The 18,716-nt window shown below is 39.3% G+C and overlaps 1 protein-coding gene across 3 annotated transcripts in view; it reads left to right on the top strand.

Annotated features, from left to right (window-relative positions):
- The window catches only part of nphp4 (nephronophthisis 4), a gene marked incomplete in the record, with an annotated part of 192,717 nt that overhangs the window by 160,330 nt on the left and 13,671 nt on the right, over positions 1-18,716 (top strand). For all 3 annotated transcript variants that reach the window (XM_042221036.1, XM_042221035.1, XM_042221037.1), the window contains 6 exon segments: positions 1,170-1,369; positions 2,816-3,021; positions 11,218-11,407; positions 12,086-12,169; positions 17,407-17,563; positions 18,105-18,175. In XM_042221036.1, coding sequence (XP_042076970.1) covers positions 1,170-1,369; positions 2,816-3,021; positions 11,218-11,407; positions 12,086-12,169; positions 17,407-17,563; positions 18,105-18,175 — 908 coding nt within the window.

The following is an 18,716-nucleotide window of genomic DNA, read 5'->3' as shown; positions in this document are numbered from 1 at the left end:
TGTGTGTGTGTGTGTGTGTGTATCTCACCATCCCTGTCCCACTTCTGCCTGCCCGTGGCTGTGAAGGAACCAGTATAGCTGGACACTATCAGGTTAGGTGACTGTCAGGCCAGTGCCTCTTTGATAATGATACTGGTTCAGAGAAGAACAGTGATAGTGGGAGTAGAAAACAGAAAGGGAGTCAGATATCCCATCAGGCTGTTACTTATCAAAGTGACACAGCAAATACAAGTAATTTCAGAGGCACTATGACCAGTGAGGTGATGTATATCTAACAACAAATGCAATGCAAAACCCGAAGCATTACAAGGAGTACAAAATAAAGCAGAAGAATAGTTTTCAGAGGATCCTGAAAACCATCTGATGAATGCTCAAGGAATTAATCCAAGTCTAATGTCTGATGCATTCCAATTACCATAGGTAATATTCTTGAAGAGCTTAAATAAACTACTTTACATAAACCTCATGTCTTCTTTCTGTCATTCTCTCTTTTTCCCCGCTCGGTCTCCCCATCTCTCACCCTCACTTCCTGATGTACTACTTGCTTTTTTTCTCCGCACTGAAAACAGCCCATTTCTGTTTAAGATTTGTGGCCAATTTCAGTCAGTCTGGGTTTATCTTCCCATTGCTGCGATGCGAGCTCCATCACTTGGCTCCAAACTGAATGTTGGAAGAGTAAAGCTGTTCTAGATAACAAAAATATGGTTTAAGCAGCTCTCACTTAAAGTTTGTTAATGTCTGAGTGTTATTCAAAGTGCAGGATTAGGCAAATTCTCGTGTAAACAGTCGGGTAATTTGCATGATCCAGTCCAAATGAGGATGGATTATTTGGTGACTGGTAGATGAATTTGATATTTTAATTAGGTGTTTTAGTCCTTGAAGAGTACACATGACCGTGGAGGTGAAAGATAATTTAGGAGGAGAGAGTGAGTTTGTTTTCCCAGCAGCAGGGCTTTGGCCCAGTTGTAGCGGTGCCAGTTGTTTGACTGGACTGTTTTCTGTAAACAAGCTGTTCTTTCTTGTGTTCCAACAATACTTTAATTTGTCAGCGCTTCTCTCTTGTGGACATTTGGAGGGTTTTTAGAACATATGGTCAAAATGGCTAAGAGATTAGACTCCACTCTGTTCAGTAAATATATTCATGATTGCAGCTTGTTTCTACTTCACAGCGAGGAACACTGCACAAGCAGACAGACTGCCGATAAATGAGGATCGGGTGCCATTGTTCCGACGCGGGATCAGAGCTGACGGTGTCGTGCCCAAGGAGAACAGCCTAAACAAACCCGATGACAGTGACCGAAAGCTGAAGTGCATGGCTGCAGTGCGCGAGCGGGAGGCCAGCGAAGATGCTAAAACGGCAAAGGTTGCGGTGAGGTCAAACATTGCACTTTAAGTCCACAGTGAGCCAAAAATAGCTCCTATCTAAAGCTGAGCTACAATAATCTGTCCCTCTGAGTCTTCTTCACTGATATCTGAGAAAGACAACAGAGGCACAGCAACAGCCTGCTTTCTTGCTCCGAAACATGTCTCAGAGTTCTCCTCACAGTCACAAAAGCACAGGAGGTTAAAGGGCACGCTGTCAGGATAGGTTGTAACACATACACAAGACTGATATGACACTTGTCATGAGCATAGTCTTAAGGGATGGTTGGAACTGTTAAGTCATCTTTAATGCAGCTTTAACATCCTAGGTCCATAATGAAGACATTTAACATCATGATGTCTTTGTTAGAAGAACTTGACTTTAACTAACTGTTCGTGACAACTTGCATTTTTTTCACCCATGGGTGCAGGCTTTTTCTTCTTGTGGTAAGACCTTGTGATCTGCTTGTTTCACAGCTTTGTAACAGCTATTACAATTTGGAATATAACTCAATCCTGTTCGCGTCACTGGAACCATATTTTTTGAGTTCTTTCTTCAAATTCAATTTGGATTTAACTTTCTTTCTGGGCTCAACCGTCATTTGACCAGGTTGATGCTGGGGATCATTTTAGAGGACTAAACCCGTGGAAAATTTCAATATTGTGTTTTGGCACGCACTTAGCTTTGTCACCATGACTTTGAAGCTGAAGTTCAGGTCTTTAATTTATTTTTTTGGACCAATTTACTAACGGGCATTATGAGCTTTATAAAAGTGTTTACATTAAATTTATAATGGCATATTTGTCAGGGATGAAAAAAAAATCTTTTCCATCAGCTTTGGAATTTTTATTTTTTATTTTTTACCAGTTTAATGTTTGAGAATAAACATCAATTACAATGATCAGTTCTCAGTGTTATAGCACTGATAAAAGTCTGGATCTATCTCATTTCGCTTAAGAAAATATAAACTGATTTTGAAAAGGTCATTGGCTCCAAAGGAATGTTTGCCTGCTCTGAAAGCATTCTTTAAAGCTTGTACACATCTATGACATGTAATCATAGGCTATTCAGTCGAGCGTTCTTTTCTTTCTTATCAGAAATGTCATGTTTAAAAACTCTGTTTTACTGCAACCTTGGGATCATTTTTTAAATGTCATCAGTTATGGTAACATTGGACTCAAAATGACTGCTGTGATCTGGGAAAATGCAAAAGTCAGTGTAAAGAGTTGGGAGACTTTAAACTGTGCAAAAGTTTAGGTAAAGTGAGTGAGTACACCTTATGTTGGTTAGGATATTTCTTTTTAACAAAAATGATGTGTATGCAAACTTCAGCACGCAAGGTAGATCAAAAATGAAGTCCCTCTCTGTCAACTGCGTTGGTAATAATTATGGTAGTTTGCAGCCGAGTGCTGAATTGTTTTTTAGCCTTTTGCTATTTTTCTTTGGTAACAGGCTCAGTCTAAAAAAGCCCAGCTGGCCAATCCCAGTGAAGCCAAGAGCAAAGCAGAGAGCATCGCCAACATGCTGAGCCAGGCCATCACCACCCAGCACCTGCTTTATGCTAGCCTGGGCTCTGCAGAGTACATGGAGTTTGTCCTTAAGAATCCATTTAATGTGCCACAGACGGTCACCATTCACAGCGATGACCCTGAGCTAAGGTGAGATCCTGTAAACTGTGAGCTGTCTGTGAGGTGGTGTCAGACTAATGTCCTATTTTTAACCCTTTATGTGCTGCCATAATTATATTTCCCACTCTCATAGACCAAAAAGCTCGTGTTTCAATCTTTAAAATTAAATGGATTTTACAAGTTTATAGGTTTGCCCCTGTTCTAGCACACCAACTGTGAACATGTGTTTTCTATACTGTATGTGTTTTCGATTATCAAACTATAACTAGCCTTGCTCCACCGTGAAACTGTGTTCACACTTTCTGAATGTGTTTCCGTAGGTGACAGTAAAGCTCTGGAGATGATGTTTTTGGAACCTATTTTCATGCTGCTTTAGGAAATGATGCTTTGTGTTCACACTTGACACTCCTCACTGTGAAACACATCCCATCCAAAAGGGTACACACATTTAGGCTATCCACCTATCCCTTAAACATTTACGTCATCAGCATTAGTATCAGATACTGCCGTTATTACCACGTGGTGAGGGCAGAAAAATTTGAGATATGAGCCATCATTAACAAAGAGGAAGAAAGAAGATGGCCTTCTACACCCTTTTTAAAAATCTTAATTGATGGCTTCAAGTCTGTTGTGTATAAAAGGTAACAAGTGGTGTGCTGAATCCTTATTCCTTCATATTATCATCATTAGGGCGTAATTAATTGCAAATGCCATCCCTACACTCTTTTCATAGACTTGTGATTGTCTTTGTCTTGGTAATATTTTTCAACTATCAGTGTGGTTCAAATTATTATTTTTAATGTCTTTTTTTCAGCACACATTTTTACGTGCCATGGTATGAAAATTACAGCTGACACTCATGGCATTAATGATGACTTGAGTTATTTAAGTGTTGCAGTAAAACCATGCATAATGCACCATGAACAAGCATGCACAAAACCGGGACAGTTTGATAAAAAATATGCTTTTTGCTTTTTTTAAATTGAAACTTTTTTTCCTCAAACACAGGCTTTAATCTGTGTCTACAAATTATACCTATCCGGCATAAAATTATGACCACCTGCTCAATATTGCATTGGTCCTTCTACTGTGCCAAAACAGCCTTCATCTGTCGATGCATCTCCACTGGCACCTGAAGGTGTCCTGTGGTATCTGGCACCAAGATGTTAGCAATAGATCCTTTTAGTTGAGAGGTGGGAACTCCATGGATCAGACTTGTTTTATCCAGCACGTCCCACAGATGCTCGACTGGATTGAGATCCTGTGAATTTGGAGACTAAGTCAACACCTCAATCTCATTTTGCTTCTCAAACCATTCTTTTACTTTGTGGCAGGGAACATTATCCTGCTGAAAGATGCCACGGACATAAGAGAATACTGTTTCCATGAAAGGGTGTCCATGCTCTCTGGTAATGCTTAGGTAGGTGGTGTGTGTCAAAGTAACATCCACATGGACGGCAAGACCCAAGGTTTGCCAGCAGAACACTGCCCAAAGTATCACACTGCGTCCGATGGCTTGCCTTATTCCCATACTGCACAAACTTGGCCATCCACATGATGCAAAAGAAAACATGATTCGTCAGACCAGACCACCTTCTTTCATTGCTCTGTGGTCCAGTTTTGATGGTCATGTGCCCATTGTTGGTGCTTGTGCTGTTGGACTGGCATCAGCATGGGCAAACGGACTGGTCTGCAGCTATGCAACCCAATACGCAACATAGAATAGAATGGAACAGACCTTTATTGTCGTGTACTTCAACAACGAAATAGGTGCCCCATGCTCCGTGCAAAAGTAAAATATAAATAGTAAGACAGCAGGAATAAGTAGCAAACAAAAGAAATATGTACAGCTAAGAAGAATATATACAAAACAAGAGAAAGGCACACATTGGAGAACAAAGTGCTTGGAAGCAATGCAACAGGACATGTCTGAGTGTAGAGTCTCTGTGTTAGTAACCTGAGTGATTAGGGTTATTTAGAACACAGTTTAGAGTGGTGAGGTGGGTGGGAATAAACCGTGATTCACTGTAAATTCTGGCATCTTTCTGACAGCCAACATTAACTTTTTTGGCAATTTGAGCAACAGTAGCTCGTCTGCTGGATCGGACCACACAGGCCAGCCTTTGCTCTTCAAACTCAAATTCTTATGCTCGTCCATTTTTCTTGCTTCTAACACATCAGACAAAATGAGGACTTTCGATTTTGCAAACATTAATCAAATCTTGCATGGTTTCGGATACCTTACAGTGCTTGTAATGTGCCAAAATACCACTTGATCATTTTGAGGTGAGAGCAAATTTCATAAGTGTTATGATTTTTTTGCAGTAGATACTGCCAAAGATAGTTTAGTTACAATGAAACCAGAGCAGGATGTAAAAGTGGGGGGAAAAAGCAAGCTTTACTTCAAAAATAACAAGGTCCTAAAAGCAAGTAAGGCATGAGGTGCAAAAAAGTTTTCTGGAAAGCAACGGCAAAGAGCACAGAAGCAATCTGGCAGAGTAGCAGTTGCGAGCTTAGGGTATATATCCTGCAGGGTTGATTAGTGAAGTGGCTCCTGGTGATCAGAGGCCAGGGAAGATCAGGTGATGCAGGCAGGAAAGCAGGGCAGGTGAGAGTGGCGAGTCTGAAGAGGGAGAAGATGGTTTCGTAGGAAGATGAAAACCAGACTGAATGAATGACTACATGAAAGAAATAAAGGCAGAAAAGAAAAACTATGACAGCTGCTGGCTGCCATGTTTCTGATTTGACTATCTTTATCAAGATCATCTGTTAATGTACGGAACAAAACATGATTGCATGCTTACCCTCTTTATATGTTTCATAAAAGCTCGTGTTGCTTATGAAGCATTTTAAGACATTTATTTCTTATGTAGTTGGGGGAGAAAAACCTCCTAAACAATACGTGAACCTAAATCTGAAAATTGTTTCCTGTGAAGAAATTTAAAGCAACCAAATTGTGATGTAACTCGAAATGTTTTAAGAATGATTAAGAATCTCATCATCCAAAAGCTGTTGTTAATTAGGTATATACACAGTTATATGTGTAAATATGCTTCTAAAAGGGTGATACGTCAACAATGGATTTATGTGATAAATTCACGAAGAGGTTTGATTGTGTGACTGTGTATTTTTTGCAGGTCTGAGTCACATATTGCTCACTGATTTGAAATGATGCATGTGCGTGTAGGTGTGTGCTGGTGTGCGGGTTTTCATCTATTACATTTTTAGGACTTGAAATTGGGTTTTTTACATCAGTGGGCATTCTCTGTACATGCATTATCATGTTAGCCTGATCCAGTTGCTTCCGGTTTGGGGTGAAGTTTGGAGCAGTTGCTGCATTGTTGGCCACAGTAATATATCAGTAAGGTTAGCTGGATTATTCATTATAAGCAAGATTAAATAATGGGCAGTCTTTTGCACAAGACATGGGATGTGATTATTGCAATGATAATAAGATGAGCATTGCATGATTATAAAGACTTTTTGGCTTGACTCTTTACTTTCAGAGGTACTGCAGGCACTTTAGTCTGAGGAAGTTATTATAATTATATTAACAGTGTTTGCTGCACTGTCCTAAAATGTATTAAAGATAATTAATTTCATTATTAAGATGCTTATGTGTTTAATTTGCTGGGCACTTGTTGCCACCCCTCCTTTCTGCTTTTTGCAATTTCAACCCTATTGTGTGAATCTCACGCAGGTGCTCTGTTTTACATAACTTAACATCGACCAGGTCTCCACATTACTACATTTGCTAATTATACATAATGATGATCTCTGCCAGTGTCTGTGTTCTGCCGGAGAAAAAAGAACCCATTTTTCTGACCACATTTCAGTTGTTTTATCAAAAAAGTTAAAAATCTAAAGTTTTCAGTGTAGTGCATAACATTATGTTTTAACATTTCACAGTTTTTCATGTACGTAAGCACCTTTCAACCTCTCCTTTCCAAAACTCTGACAGTATTTGAATGTGTTGACTTCATGTCTAATTACACACCCTAATCACCCAAATCTCAACAGGTTCTCCTGAGTTACATTCAGCACAGCACAAGTCTGACCTACAGTACGTGCAGTCACTTCAACAGATCTACAGTATTATGATGCACTGACATAGTTATATATACTGCAGTGGATAACCTGTAACTTGTAATTCTTGGAAGATGGGGGATGAGAGAATCATGACGATCATCTGCTTTGTTACAGTAAGATAACAGTGACATCATTCACACCACTGGTTTCTATGGTAAATGTTTGATATATGTTGAGATAATTTCTAAATATAGCTGTGGAATCATTAACATAAGATAAGATCTTAACAACAATCAGCACGTCTCGAATGCTTCCACTTTGCCCTGCACTTATGGTTACAGCTGACTGAGGAATATCAAGAAAGTTTAAAGTTAAAAGGACAGGAATTTTACTACTAATTGCTGCATCAGTCGCATTTTTACATTGCCATGATGCTGTTTAGAATGACACCTTCATTTGGTCTTAAAAATCCTATCTCAGTCAATCTCTAATTAAGGGGACTGGCTTTGACTTTAGTGTATGTCTAGACCACAGAACACCACCATATTTCTGGGTGTAACAAACAATGTTGCGTAATTTCATGTCTGGCCATGAAAAAAGAATATTTTTATTCCTTCCACAGCACAATCACTTGTCCTTGACACAGAGGCACACATTATGTTTGAGAGATGCTAAATACCCTCTTTAATCTGCCCATAGCAGCCATTATGGCTGATGTTTCCTGAATCACCCATTCTGGTGTTTGTTTCCTTCAGTTAGCATCATAGTTAATCCCCTCTCTTTGAGTCTTTTGTTAGTGATTCTGCTCATGCCTGAGCTTGGATTAGGATATATCACGTTGATCAACAAATGCTGCAGTGCGCTCTGGATGACTCATTATGGCATTAGCCCGGCCACCGGGCCTAGCAGGTCTAATTGAGAGTCATCAATCCCTGCATCTGTCCTCTTGCTGGCTTAGCACCCTGTTAGTTTATTCATTTCTTGATGAGACGGTGTGACACTTTACACCAAACCGTCTGTCACCTCTACCAAGAGCCCTGAAATGTGTAAATTAACGAGCAAGCGCCAGCATTGGATGCGCTTTTCCTGCAGCCCCTTTTTATGAAACAAATGCATAGTGCACTATGCAAGGCACTGCTAATGACACATTTTCATTTTATAAAACTGGTATTTAATCATAGATAAGCAGCGCTGTGATATGGATTATTGTAATGTACATGTGAATGCTGTTTCCACAGACACAAGAGGGAAATTTATATAAAATCAATATTAACTGGGTTCATTTCAGTCTTTTGTGTTCTTTAACATGTTGCAGGAAATACTGAACTGTCACATAGTTTTGTTGCAAGTTCTGTCCTTAATGTTATTTGGAAACGGAAATCTGATTGATAAATTTGTTTTCTTTGACAGATCTTAAACTCTTTGCTCACACAAAAAAAAAACCACCTTTCCCACAAGCTGCTCTTTTAGGATGACGGTTCTTAGAAAGTAATCTGTATAGTTAGTATTGCTGCATTCATTGTGTTAGTATGATTTGTCTTCAGTACAAATAACAGCCTGTCATAGGCTAACACAAATGTATACACTGTATACACTTCCTATACACAGGAATTAGGACATAAAAAACAAGACACATTAATATAAGGTGAACCAGATGCTGGAAGTAATCACAAACTTTAAATGCTACAGGAAAGCTTCATGGATGAAATATAGTTTGGTGACAAATTACAAAGAATTGGTGCCCTCATCTTTTACCCATATACTATTTAATGTATATAACAGCCAATACAGTTTTCCTTAACTGTGAGGTTAAGTATTACTCACAGTAGTCCTCTTTAGTGCCTTTAAAGGGACGGAAGGTGTACAAAAACAACAACACTGGCCTGAATGACCGTGTTTTCCCGCACTCTATGAATTGCAGTTTGGCCATTGCACTGGAGTTACTCTGCACCTACTTCCTTGTTTATATTGTGGCCAAATAATTGACAAGGAGCTTTCTTGAAAATGTAAACCAGTCCCCGGGTCAGCTCTTTGTTCTGCAGGAGCAAACAAGAAAAAAACAAGTTTAACCTTTCACCGAAATTTGAGCGTCAGACTTTGAAAGGAGAGTACTTAGTGGCAGGCTAGGCTAGTTGTGGCTTTGATGTTTGCAGTGGTTTCAAGCCCAGAGGCTCCTCTTGACATGGAGGAAAGGTTTGCTACCTGTTGCCATCCATTTTCATGGCTACTTTTCACACTTGGCCTCACAGAGCCCAGCGTGAGCCAAGACTGGTGGCTAACAGAGACAGAAAGAATTCTGCTTCATCCAACTGCTTTCTATCTCATTACTTTTCACGCTGTCATTATCCATGTTCCTCTCTGCTTTCTCGAGCCTTCTCTCCTGCTGTCCTTTTAATTATCGTCTTCGTTTTATTCCTTCTCCCTTTTTACTCTCAACCTGTTTTTCCTCATTACCTCATTCCATTTTTCTATTTTTTTTAAAGGCGTTATCAGCCTGTGGTCTTTGTTTGAGGCTCAGGTGGACAAACACTGCCGGGATGAGCCGGAGGCAAAATCCTTTATTTCAAGTGCACAGGTGGGAATAGCCAAATAATTTTCATAGAATAGCCTGTTGCATCTCTCCTTAATGTTAGCGAGGTGGGGCCCTGAAAAATTCATAAACTCACTCTCCTATTGAGAGACATTTCCCTCTCCATGCCCGTGGCTTGAAACCTTTGAAGTTTAAACCAGCACTCCTCTTTATGCATTTGTGTGTGAAATTTTTGCATTCAAGGGAAGAGGAAAGCGTAGAGGCAGACCTCCCTTGGTTGGAATGTGTTATCTGCTCCTGACTTTTCTCCCTGGAAATCCATTTGTTGAGGAGTAGAAGGGAGACTTTCACTGACCCCTGTACACCTTTCCCCCTGTCTACTGTTGATAATTAAAAGCAACGAATTGTGTGCAAGCGGTGTAACTCTTGGCCGTGAAATTTTGGTCACTTGCACTGCAGTGAAATTTACATTGCGAGATTCAGGTTGTAAGTGTGAGAGGTCAGTATTATTTTTTCTGTTTAGCTCAGAAAGTGAAGGGGGGTGAACGTTTAGTGCTCTGTGGGATTTATATGCAAATAGGTGTCTTAACGGTGCGGTCAGTATGTAAAGGATCTTTGGTTCTTCTCTCTCTTTTTTACTTTTGCCTTGAAACGAGTCTCAGATCATTATGCTAGCATATATGCATGCACGCTCTGTTCCCCAAAGTTTTCATACTTATCTAAGCACTCTGAGGCAGTTTTTTTTTATTATTATTTCTATCTCTGTAATACGTCACTGAGAGCAGATATGCCTAATATGGTCATCTCAGGCACACAGCTCTTGAACCAACCGCGTGCTGTTTGGACCTTCTGTTTGCAAGGGGCAGCCAATCAGAACAAATCTGGCTTAAAGGGAGTGTGATCTTAATGGTAAAGCTAAATTGTCGTTAAAATGAAGGACTGCCCCAGGGCCTGGCTTTAGATAAATTTAGCTTTTCTGGGGGAAACTATGAATCATGCAAAGCTATTCTTGTTCAATCTAAGACTAAAATTATGGAGCTGGAAATGAGCATATTAGTTCCACTATAAATATATTTCCCCTGTCACCTAGAATAATCTACAGAAGGACATAAAATTGTCAGAGTGGAGTATTATTGGGGGCTTGAAGTCAGTTTTTTTAAGGATTGAAAAATTTGTATTCTTGGTCTGTCACTGTTGTGACCTCGATCTTCCGATCTCTATGAACTGGATATTGCTTCACTTGTGTGCTGTGGGATTTGTGGGTGGTTGTTACAATGCTCTCCAATCGCTTGGTCTGGCCACTCTTGAAAAAGACGGCTTTATCTAGATGAGACATTTACTTCAGTAATTAAAAAATACAATAATTACAATAGTTTAAAAAGTGATGGCGGTTGACTCTAAATATACAATCAAATGACAACTTAATGCTTCTTCTTCTCTACATTAATTTTTTGCACCTGATTTTAGTTGAATCTTCAGCATAGGGTTTATTCTTCTATATTCCTCTCGGCACAATCTCGTCATAGCTTGTAATAAACGCTGTAGTATTCTGCAATGAGGGATCTTGTCCACGTAACAAGTCCAGCTCTGATCCCCTGATAGATCTCTTTAAAAATATGTAAGAGCCTCCTTTCATCTCAATTGTGGCCTTTAATCTTTTCATCCAGTGTCATCACAAACACTGAGGAGTGGCGTTACTTCAAAGCGCTAACCAGAACTTCTACCCCGCTGGAGGAAAACATGTTCCACTCGGAGCAGGGTGCTCCAGGTCCTAGGGTTTACCTCCGGCCCAAAGAGAGCCTCCACGTGCCCCTGAAATACCAAAGCTTCCTCTGCGACCACACCATGGCCCTTCAGGTATGGTGCAGAATAAAGGTGCACTCTCACAGCATGTTTTATAAAGTGTGAACTTGCTCTGTAAGGAAAAACCACATTCTTGGATTGGTAACTATTTCTGGCTGCAGGATGTTAGACAAAATTAGATATATTTTTTTTAATCAGTTGTTTTTCTTGAGTCCTTTAAATGTTTAGATTTGTCTTACAGTAAGAAGCAGTCACCACATTTTTTATCACTACAGATGAACGATCAAAGTAACTTGTGTGAACCTATAAAAAAATCTTCTTTCATATACTGATCTTATGTCATTTAAAAAAAATGGGAGTAAGAGGTGGAGCATGATGAAAGTTTATGTAACAGTCGCATAAATGTCAGTACACCTCAAGGTTTCTGTAACCAAAGCCGACCTATTTCAAGGGCACGTTTTACACACATAAAACCAACCCAGTCTTTGTAGTTAATTTGATGCCAGAAGTACAGTTCAAAATAAATGTCATTTAGATTGGCTGCGCTCTTATCTTCTTCTAGATGAAGGTAGTTTTTAAACCCTTTGGTTATATTCTGCTTATCGTGATTGTATACAGTTTTCTTACTGGATGTGCAAATGCAATTTTTCTTTGTGCTCTTTTGCTATGTTTTTTTTGGGGTAGATGTTCATTTTTGATAACAAATGTGGGCTTCTTATCAAATCCTCACAGGGACCAAGCCTGAAGGCTACAGCCAGAGGTTCCCAGGTGGCCAAGAAGAATCTGTCCAATATTATTGCTGCCAAAACTATCAAGGTACAGAATGTGTTACTTATGCTTTAAACCATTTTTATATTATATATCTGAAGTCTTTTGCCTCTCAGTCCCTGATTTGTTTTTCTTCAGGCTGAATTTAAAGTGCAGAGTGCATCTGCTCTTCACTTTGCACTTTAATGTAAATGTTTCTCTGCCGTAACGCAAGCTTTAGAACTGAGATCTACACTTTTTCCCATATTTGGCTATATAAACTGATCATTTGATTCAGGTGAGCTGAGAAAGATGAAAGTGCCTTAAACGCGACACATATTATAAAGCTTGTGATTAGAGATGTACCGATCCGATATTAAGTATCGGTATCGGTCCGATACTGACCTAAATTACTGGATCGGATATCGGAGAGAAATAAAAAATGTAATCCGATCCATTAAATATCAAAAAAGCAGCTCACAAAACTTGCGACATGGCGTAACTCGGCTCATAACCGAGCACTGTGCGTCACGTGATAGGGCGGCGGTGGCATGCGAGATCTGTTGTCTGGTTCAGCATTTGGTGCCTCGCTACCAAACTGGCATTTCATCCCAAAGTTATCCCAGAGAGAAGTAAAGCAAGTGTGTAATCTCTAAATGTTTGTGAAGCATTCCAGCGTTAAGCTTGCCAACCGATATATGGAGCGACTGCCTCTTCTCTCTCCCTCCCTCTCCTGCTGCTACTTCAATCGTGAAACTGATTAATGATCAGCTGATCGGCTTTTCTGTCAGTCCGTCTCTCTTGTTTGTTTATCGCCCACTTCGCGCCAGAAAGAGGAAACCAGCGGCTGACCAACAGCAGCACGTTTAAGATTGATAATCTGTTGTTAGAATTTATTTAATATTACTTTGTACACCACGATCTTTTTCTACTTAGCTGATGGCTGGTAACTGTGCAGGGGCGGATCTAGCAAAGTTTAGCCAGGGGGGGCCGATAGGGCATGAGCAGGGAAAAGGGGGCACAAAGACATACTTTTTTTTCTTATTCTCATTTAAAATGTCTAGTTTTTAATAATGAATTATCTGAACCTTACACCCAAAGTTTTAATCTGATGTAAAAAGTATAGAAGTCCATTACTGTATATAGTAACTATTAAGTCTAATATACCCTAGTAAGCTAGTACTTTTGCCTTTGGGAAGGTACCATGTGTGCAGTCTGCAGTTCTGTTGAAGAAAGATGTTGAATCTATTTAAGTATTCTTGAAAAATAATTTATTTCTGTGCATTTTTCTTTTCACACTGCATCAAATTAAAGTTGATTACGTCGATTAAGCATCATGAGGTGGAGGGTGGGGGGTGGTTCCTTATTTTATTTTATTTTTTTGCTGGGAGTTTGCAACCATATTAATTTAGGTTGCTTACTCTTTAAAATACCAGAATAGGGATGATGGAGTAGGTTTAAGTTTATTAGATTGATCAGTATTGCTGAAGTATGAAATATTTTGGGTGCAGTGTATTTTTTGCATACAGGTATAACAGAATAGCTTTAGTGTTTGTTTGTTTTGTTAAACTGGAATTTGAACTTATACAAAATGCAGCAAGATATTAAAAAAACAGTTTTAATTAAAAAACACACTATATCGGATTTATATCGGTATCGGCCGATATCCAAATTTATGGTATTGGTATTGGACATAAAAAAAGTGGTATCGTGCCATCTCTACTTGTGATTGCAGTTTAGTTGGGTTAACCTCCTGCTAGATCCCAAAGTCTAACAACATCCACTGTACCCGCACTCCCAGACAACTCTCTGAGGAGTGGCAGTGCACCGCCTCCTCCCTCCTCTCCTCTCCTATTCTTTCCTGCACAGTCACAGCACAGACCCAAAGAACACTTTGAAGTGTCGACTATTAAAAAAGTTACGCTAGCCAGACAAGATTGTCAAGCAAAATTATATGCTGAAAATCACTTTTATCTTACTGAACATTGTTTATCTTCTCCAACTGGCAAATGTCAGGGTGGAGAGTTAAACTATCCCAGGCTAGACGACAGCTTGACACGTCTGGTTAATCTACTTTAAATGAACCATGCATATACAGTATTACTCTGAAGTTATTTGACAGTATTAAGAACTTATTCAGCTGTTTATAATATGTAAGACGGTTAGAGGAGGGAGAAACACTGTGAACAGGCTTGTTGGGCTGTACTATAGATAAGTCCTCCACATCACCACGTGAAAGAATATTCTTTGTGCTGCAGTTGTCACTAAAATTAAATGCTGTTTCTTATGGAATTCATTAAAACGAAACTTAAGGCTTCTTGTTAAATACTGGAGCTTAAATCTCACGTTATTGGAATGTAGCCTGAATGTGCTGAAAAACAATATATTCATCACCTCTCGCTAACCTGCAGGACCTTACAATAATCCTGTTGTTGGTGTAGAGTACAGTACCCAGAAGCTCTCACATTGCACAAGCTGATGAAATATTTGCCAGTCTGCCAAGCGTGCGTGTGTGTGTCTGCCTGCAGTTTGTGCGTATTGTGTGCCGGTGTCAGCACTGCTGCTCTGAGCAAAAATCCTGTCAGGAGGTCAAAGAGGTCGGGTCTGGATCAAATCTGTGTCCCGCTAAAACTGACAAGTCCCAACAGCAGCGCTGTCAGGATGCCAGCTTTGGCACGGCTGTCAGTCAGCACACATCACCAGAGCCAGATATGGGCCGCTCTTGTAGGTCAGCATTAGCCTGCAAATCTGACGCATCAACGATTTGGACAGCTGCTGTGTGTTTAATGACCAGATTGTGGGAAGTTAACTTCAGAGTGTAGGGCATTCCTCGTGGCTGAAATTTGAGTCTGTTTTAATCAGTTGCTGTAGTGTTCCTTTATTTATTTATTTATTTTGTAATCTTTTTTTTAATTCTAGCACAGCAGGTGGGAATGCAGGAGGTGGGACAGAAACCATTTTTTTAAAAGTTTTTAGTTGTTACCTGGGGTGATGCATTAGAATGTAACACATTATTGTGACTGAATTCAGTAATCACTTAACAGTTATTGATCAAAATATTTGGCTTGTGCTATTCAAGTTCTTTCAATCAACTGACCTTATTTTGTGGTAGAGGTTGGCTAAAAATATCAGGATGGTTTATAACCTTTCAGAAATGGAAATCTTTGCAACAAAGTCGACAAATCTATCAGATCTATCAGATAGACTGATAGATCTGATAGATGTCAATGACAGACATTATGGGACTCCGGTGATCCACGGTGAGAGCCATTAGCCACAGATAGAGATACTGTAACTCAGAGCAGTGGTAAATCTTCCTTTGCCTCAAGAGCTCATCTACAGCTCATCCAGGAGGTCACAAAATAACCAAGAACAACATCTAAAGAGCAGTAGACCTCATTTTTCTCAGTTAAGATAGAGTTCATGATTCAACAATAAGAAAGAGACTGTGCAAAAATGGCTTCCATGGAAGAGTTAAAGGTGAAAACTGCTGACCGAAAAGAAAATCTTGATGATCTCCAAGACTTTTGGGAACTAATAGAGTAATCAGACAAAAGATGAACTTTTGGAAGGTTTGCACATCATTACATCTGGCAAAAAACTAACACAGAATTTCATAAAAAGAGCACAAAAGAAATGCCATACCAACAGTCAAACATGGTGGTGGTAGTGTGATGGGCTGGACCTGCTTTGCTGCTTCAGGACGCCTTGTTGTAATTGATGGAACCATGAATTTTGCTCTCTGCTCTCTGTTCATGCCCTGCAGCTCAAGTATACAAGTCCACCTCTGATTGGACCTAAAAAACTAAAATGAAGGTTTTTAAGTGGCGTAGTCCTGATTAAAATCAGATTGAAGTGTTTTTGAATGTTCTTAAACAGGCTGTTCATGCTTGAAAATCCTTCAACGTGGCTGAATTAAAACAATTCTGCAAAGAAGAGTTGGGCCAAAATTCCTCCACAGAGATGTGAAAGACTCATTACCGGTTATCATAAATGTTCGATTGCAGTTCTTCCTGCCAAGAACCACTTATTAGGTTTATGGGTAATTACCTTTTCACAAAGGGCCAGGTAGGGTTGGATAACTTTTTTTCTCTTAATAAATGACATCATCCTTTAAAACTGAATTTTGCATTTATTCAGGTTATCTTTGTCTGATATTATTGTTTGATGATATGAAACACTTAAGTGTGACAAATACAAAGACTGTACCCTCCTCTTGTCATATGACTCCACTGTCTCTGAATTGGATAAGTGGTTAAGAGAATAGATGGTTGGATTATCAGACCTACAGTTTGTGGTCCGGCAGCTGTAGCAGAAACTGTCTCCGACAGTGAAGTCACAGCAGCACACACTAGTTTTCCTAAAATATGACGCTTTGTGAGCAGGAATGAGCAATTCCAGTGTGTTTTCATATGCCGCTCTGATGTATGTGCCAGTTATCATATATAACCGTGCAGAATGACTACATGTGTATGAACACATTTGTGTTGATTCAAACAACTCCTGGGGGCTATGTTAATGCAGCAATCTTCAAAGCACATTCAGTCAGTCTGTGGGGGTTTCAGCAGTCAGATTGCAAGCAACTTTTATATTCTAGTGTACAGCTTTCTCCATCATCATAATACTCTCTGGTGAATTTTAATATAAAGTTTCCCCAAGGCTGTTTTTAAAAAGCCTGTATATGTTGTTTAGAAATGAACTGCTTCAGGAAGAAAACATGGCACACAGAGAGAAATCAGGAGGAAAAAGCCCTGTTGAACTAATGAAACCAGTTTGTGCTGTTACTACCTAGTATACACGACCTGCCTATTAATTCCAGTAAGAAATCTGGCAGCGCAGGAGCCCTAGAGGTTTTAAATCAGTCTATTTAACTAATCTTGTTTGGAAGAGAAAATGATTATGTTGAAAGTATTTGCTGTAGCCTGGTTAACTTTGACTTACACAACTACTAGTGAACTTTCCAAAACTTCAGTTGTTTACTTTTAGATTTACCTCTAAACACTAGAACACGATAGATGAAAGATATGTATTCCTGCTACACAGATTTGTTTTACCAAAGTTTTTCTACGTGTAGTTTTTTTTGTTTCCAGTACTGGATACCTTCTTTAAATTTCCAGAAACCCCTCTGGTCAAACTGCACAACTTACATGTAATGTATTTGCAATGCGAGGTAGTAACTTGAAGCTTCTAATGAATCTTAAACTACCTTATGATGCAAAACCTGTTTTAATGCACTGAATATCAGACTATCAGGTGAGGAAGTGACATGCTGCTAATAATGCTGAATTTTCACTTTATCTCCACAGGTTACTTTCAAAGCAGAAGATGGAAAGCCAATGGCCATCTGCCAAGTGAATGTGGAGCCAACGCCCCATGTCGTTGACCAGACTTTCCGACTTTACCACCCCGAGCTCTGTTTCCTTAAAAAGGCCATCCGCCTGCCAGTCTGGCACGACCCTGCAGGTTGTACAGATTACCCTGGCTATCCCCCATGAGCCAAGTATTCCTCGTCCTTCAGCTCATATTTCTTGCTTTCTGAACTGTGCTGAAATTAGTCGTTTGCATATATTCCAGTTTTAATCAATATATCAAATGAAGATTAAAATATACCTTCAGTTCTCATACTGACTTACTCTCCTGTGTGAGCATAAATGTGAATCACATGTTCACACGCACAAGGCGAAAACAATTTTGACAGCTTATGTGGGAAATGGGAATGAGTAATGTATTCTGCCTTCACTTTATTATGTTTTTACTAAATATCAACAGAAACAACTTTTCAATATCAGTGCAGTTTCTGTCAACAAAAAGGGTAATAAGAAGAGAGAAGTATCTGGATGCAGAGCAGGAAATGAAAAACAAGAAATGAAAGTTTAAAATCAAGAAAATGTTTGATTGGCTTTTATGACTGGCTTGATGTTCTGAACTATAATAAAAACAATTTATAGTAAATAGTAAATTGATCTTATATTTGTTTTTTCCTGCCTCTTGTTGGGAAAACCAGCTATCAACCCAGATGCTCATGTTTCTGTCCGCTGCAGTGACCCTAATATCATCTGCCAAACAAGGATGCTGGTGAGTGAATGACATTGGATTTAATTCCTTCTGCAATTAACATACAAATATTAACAGGGTTAATTACTGAACTGATAACTGTTTGGAAGGGAAAGCACTTTATTCTAGCTGCACTGGTCTCTTTGTGTGTTGTCCTCCCTGAGTGTGACCATAGATAAACAGCCAGCCAAACTTCTTTTCAAGAGCCATTAAAGTGAGCGTGCTTGCTCCTTTAATGGCTTCATTCATAGCAATCACATCAAACTGACATCACTGAATTGGAGTGAAACCATAAAGACACACACAAACAACAACAACCTCTTATTAGGTTGTCATGTAATCCTCAGGTAAATATAGTTAAGTGCTAACACAGGACACTACAAGGTAAGTATCCTATAGGTATACAATCTAACATTTACACATTGGAAAATAAGCAGGTCAAAGGCAAACATATGTCTGCATCATTATCTCAGAGACTTCAACAAATCAAGCTACTGCATACTGACAGTGTGAGGATAAAGGCTATCTCATCTCATCATCTCATCTCAAAATGTCACAAAAC

This window comes from Haplochromis burtoni, unplaced genomic scaffold (assembly GCF_018398535.1).
Source record: "Haplochromis burtoni strain Fernald_Lab_line unplaced genomic scaffold, NCSU_Asbu1 Contig_60, whole genome shotgun sequence".
Taxonomy (NCBI): domain Eukaryota; kingdom Metazoa; phylum Chordata; class Actinopteri; order Cichliformes; family Cichlidae; genus Haplochromis; species Haplochromis burtoni.
Note: the sequence above shows the minus strand (reverse complement) of the source record. Positions and strands in the feature narration are given on the sequence as shown.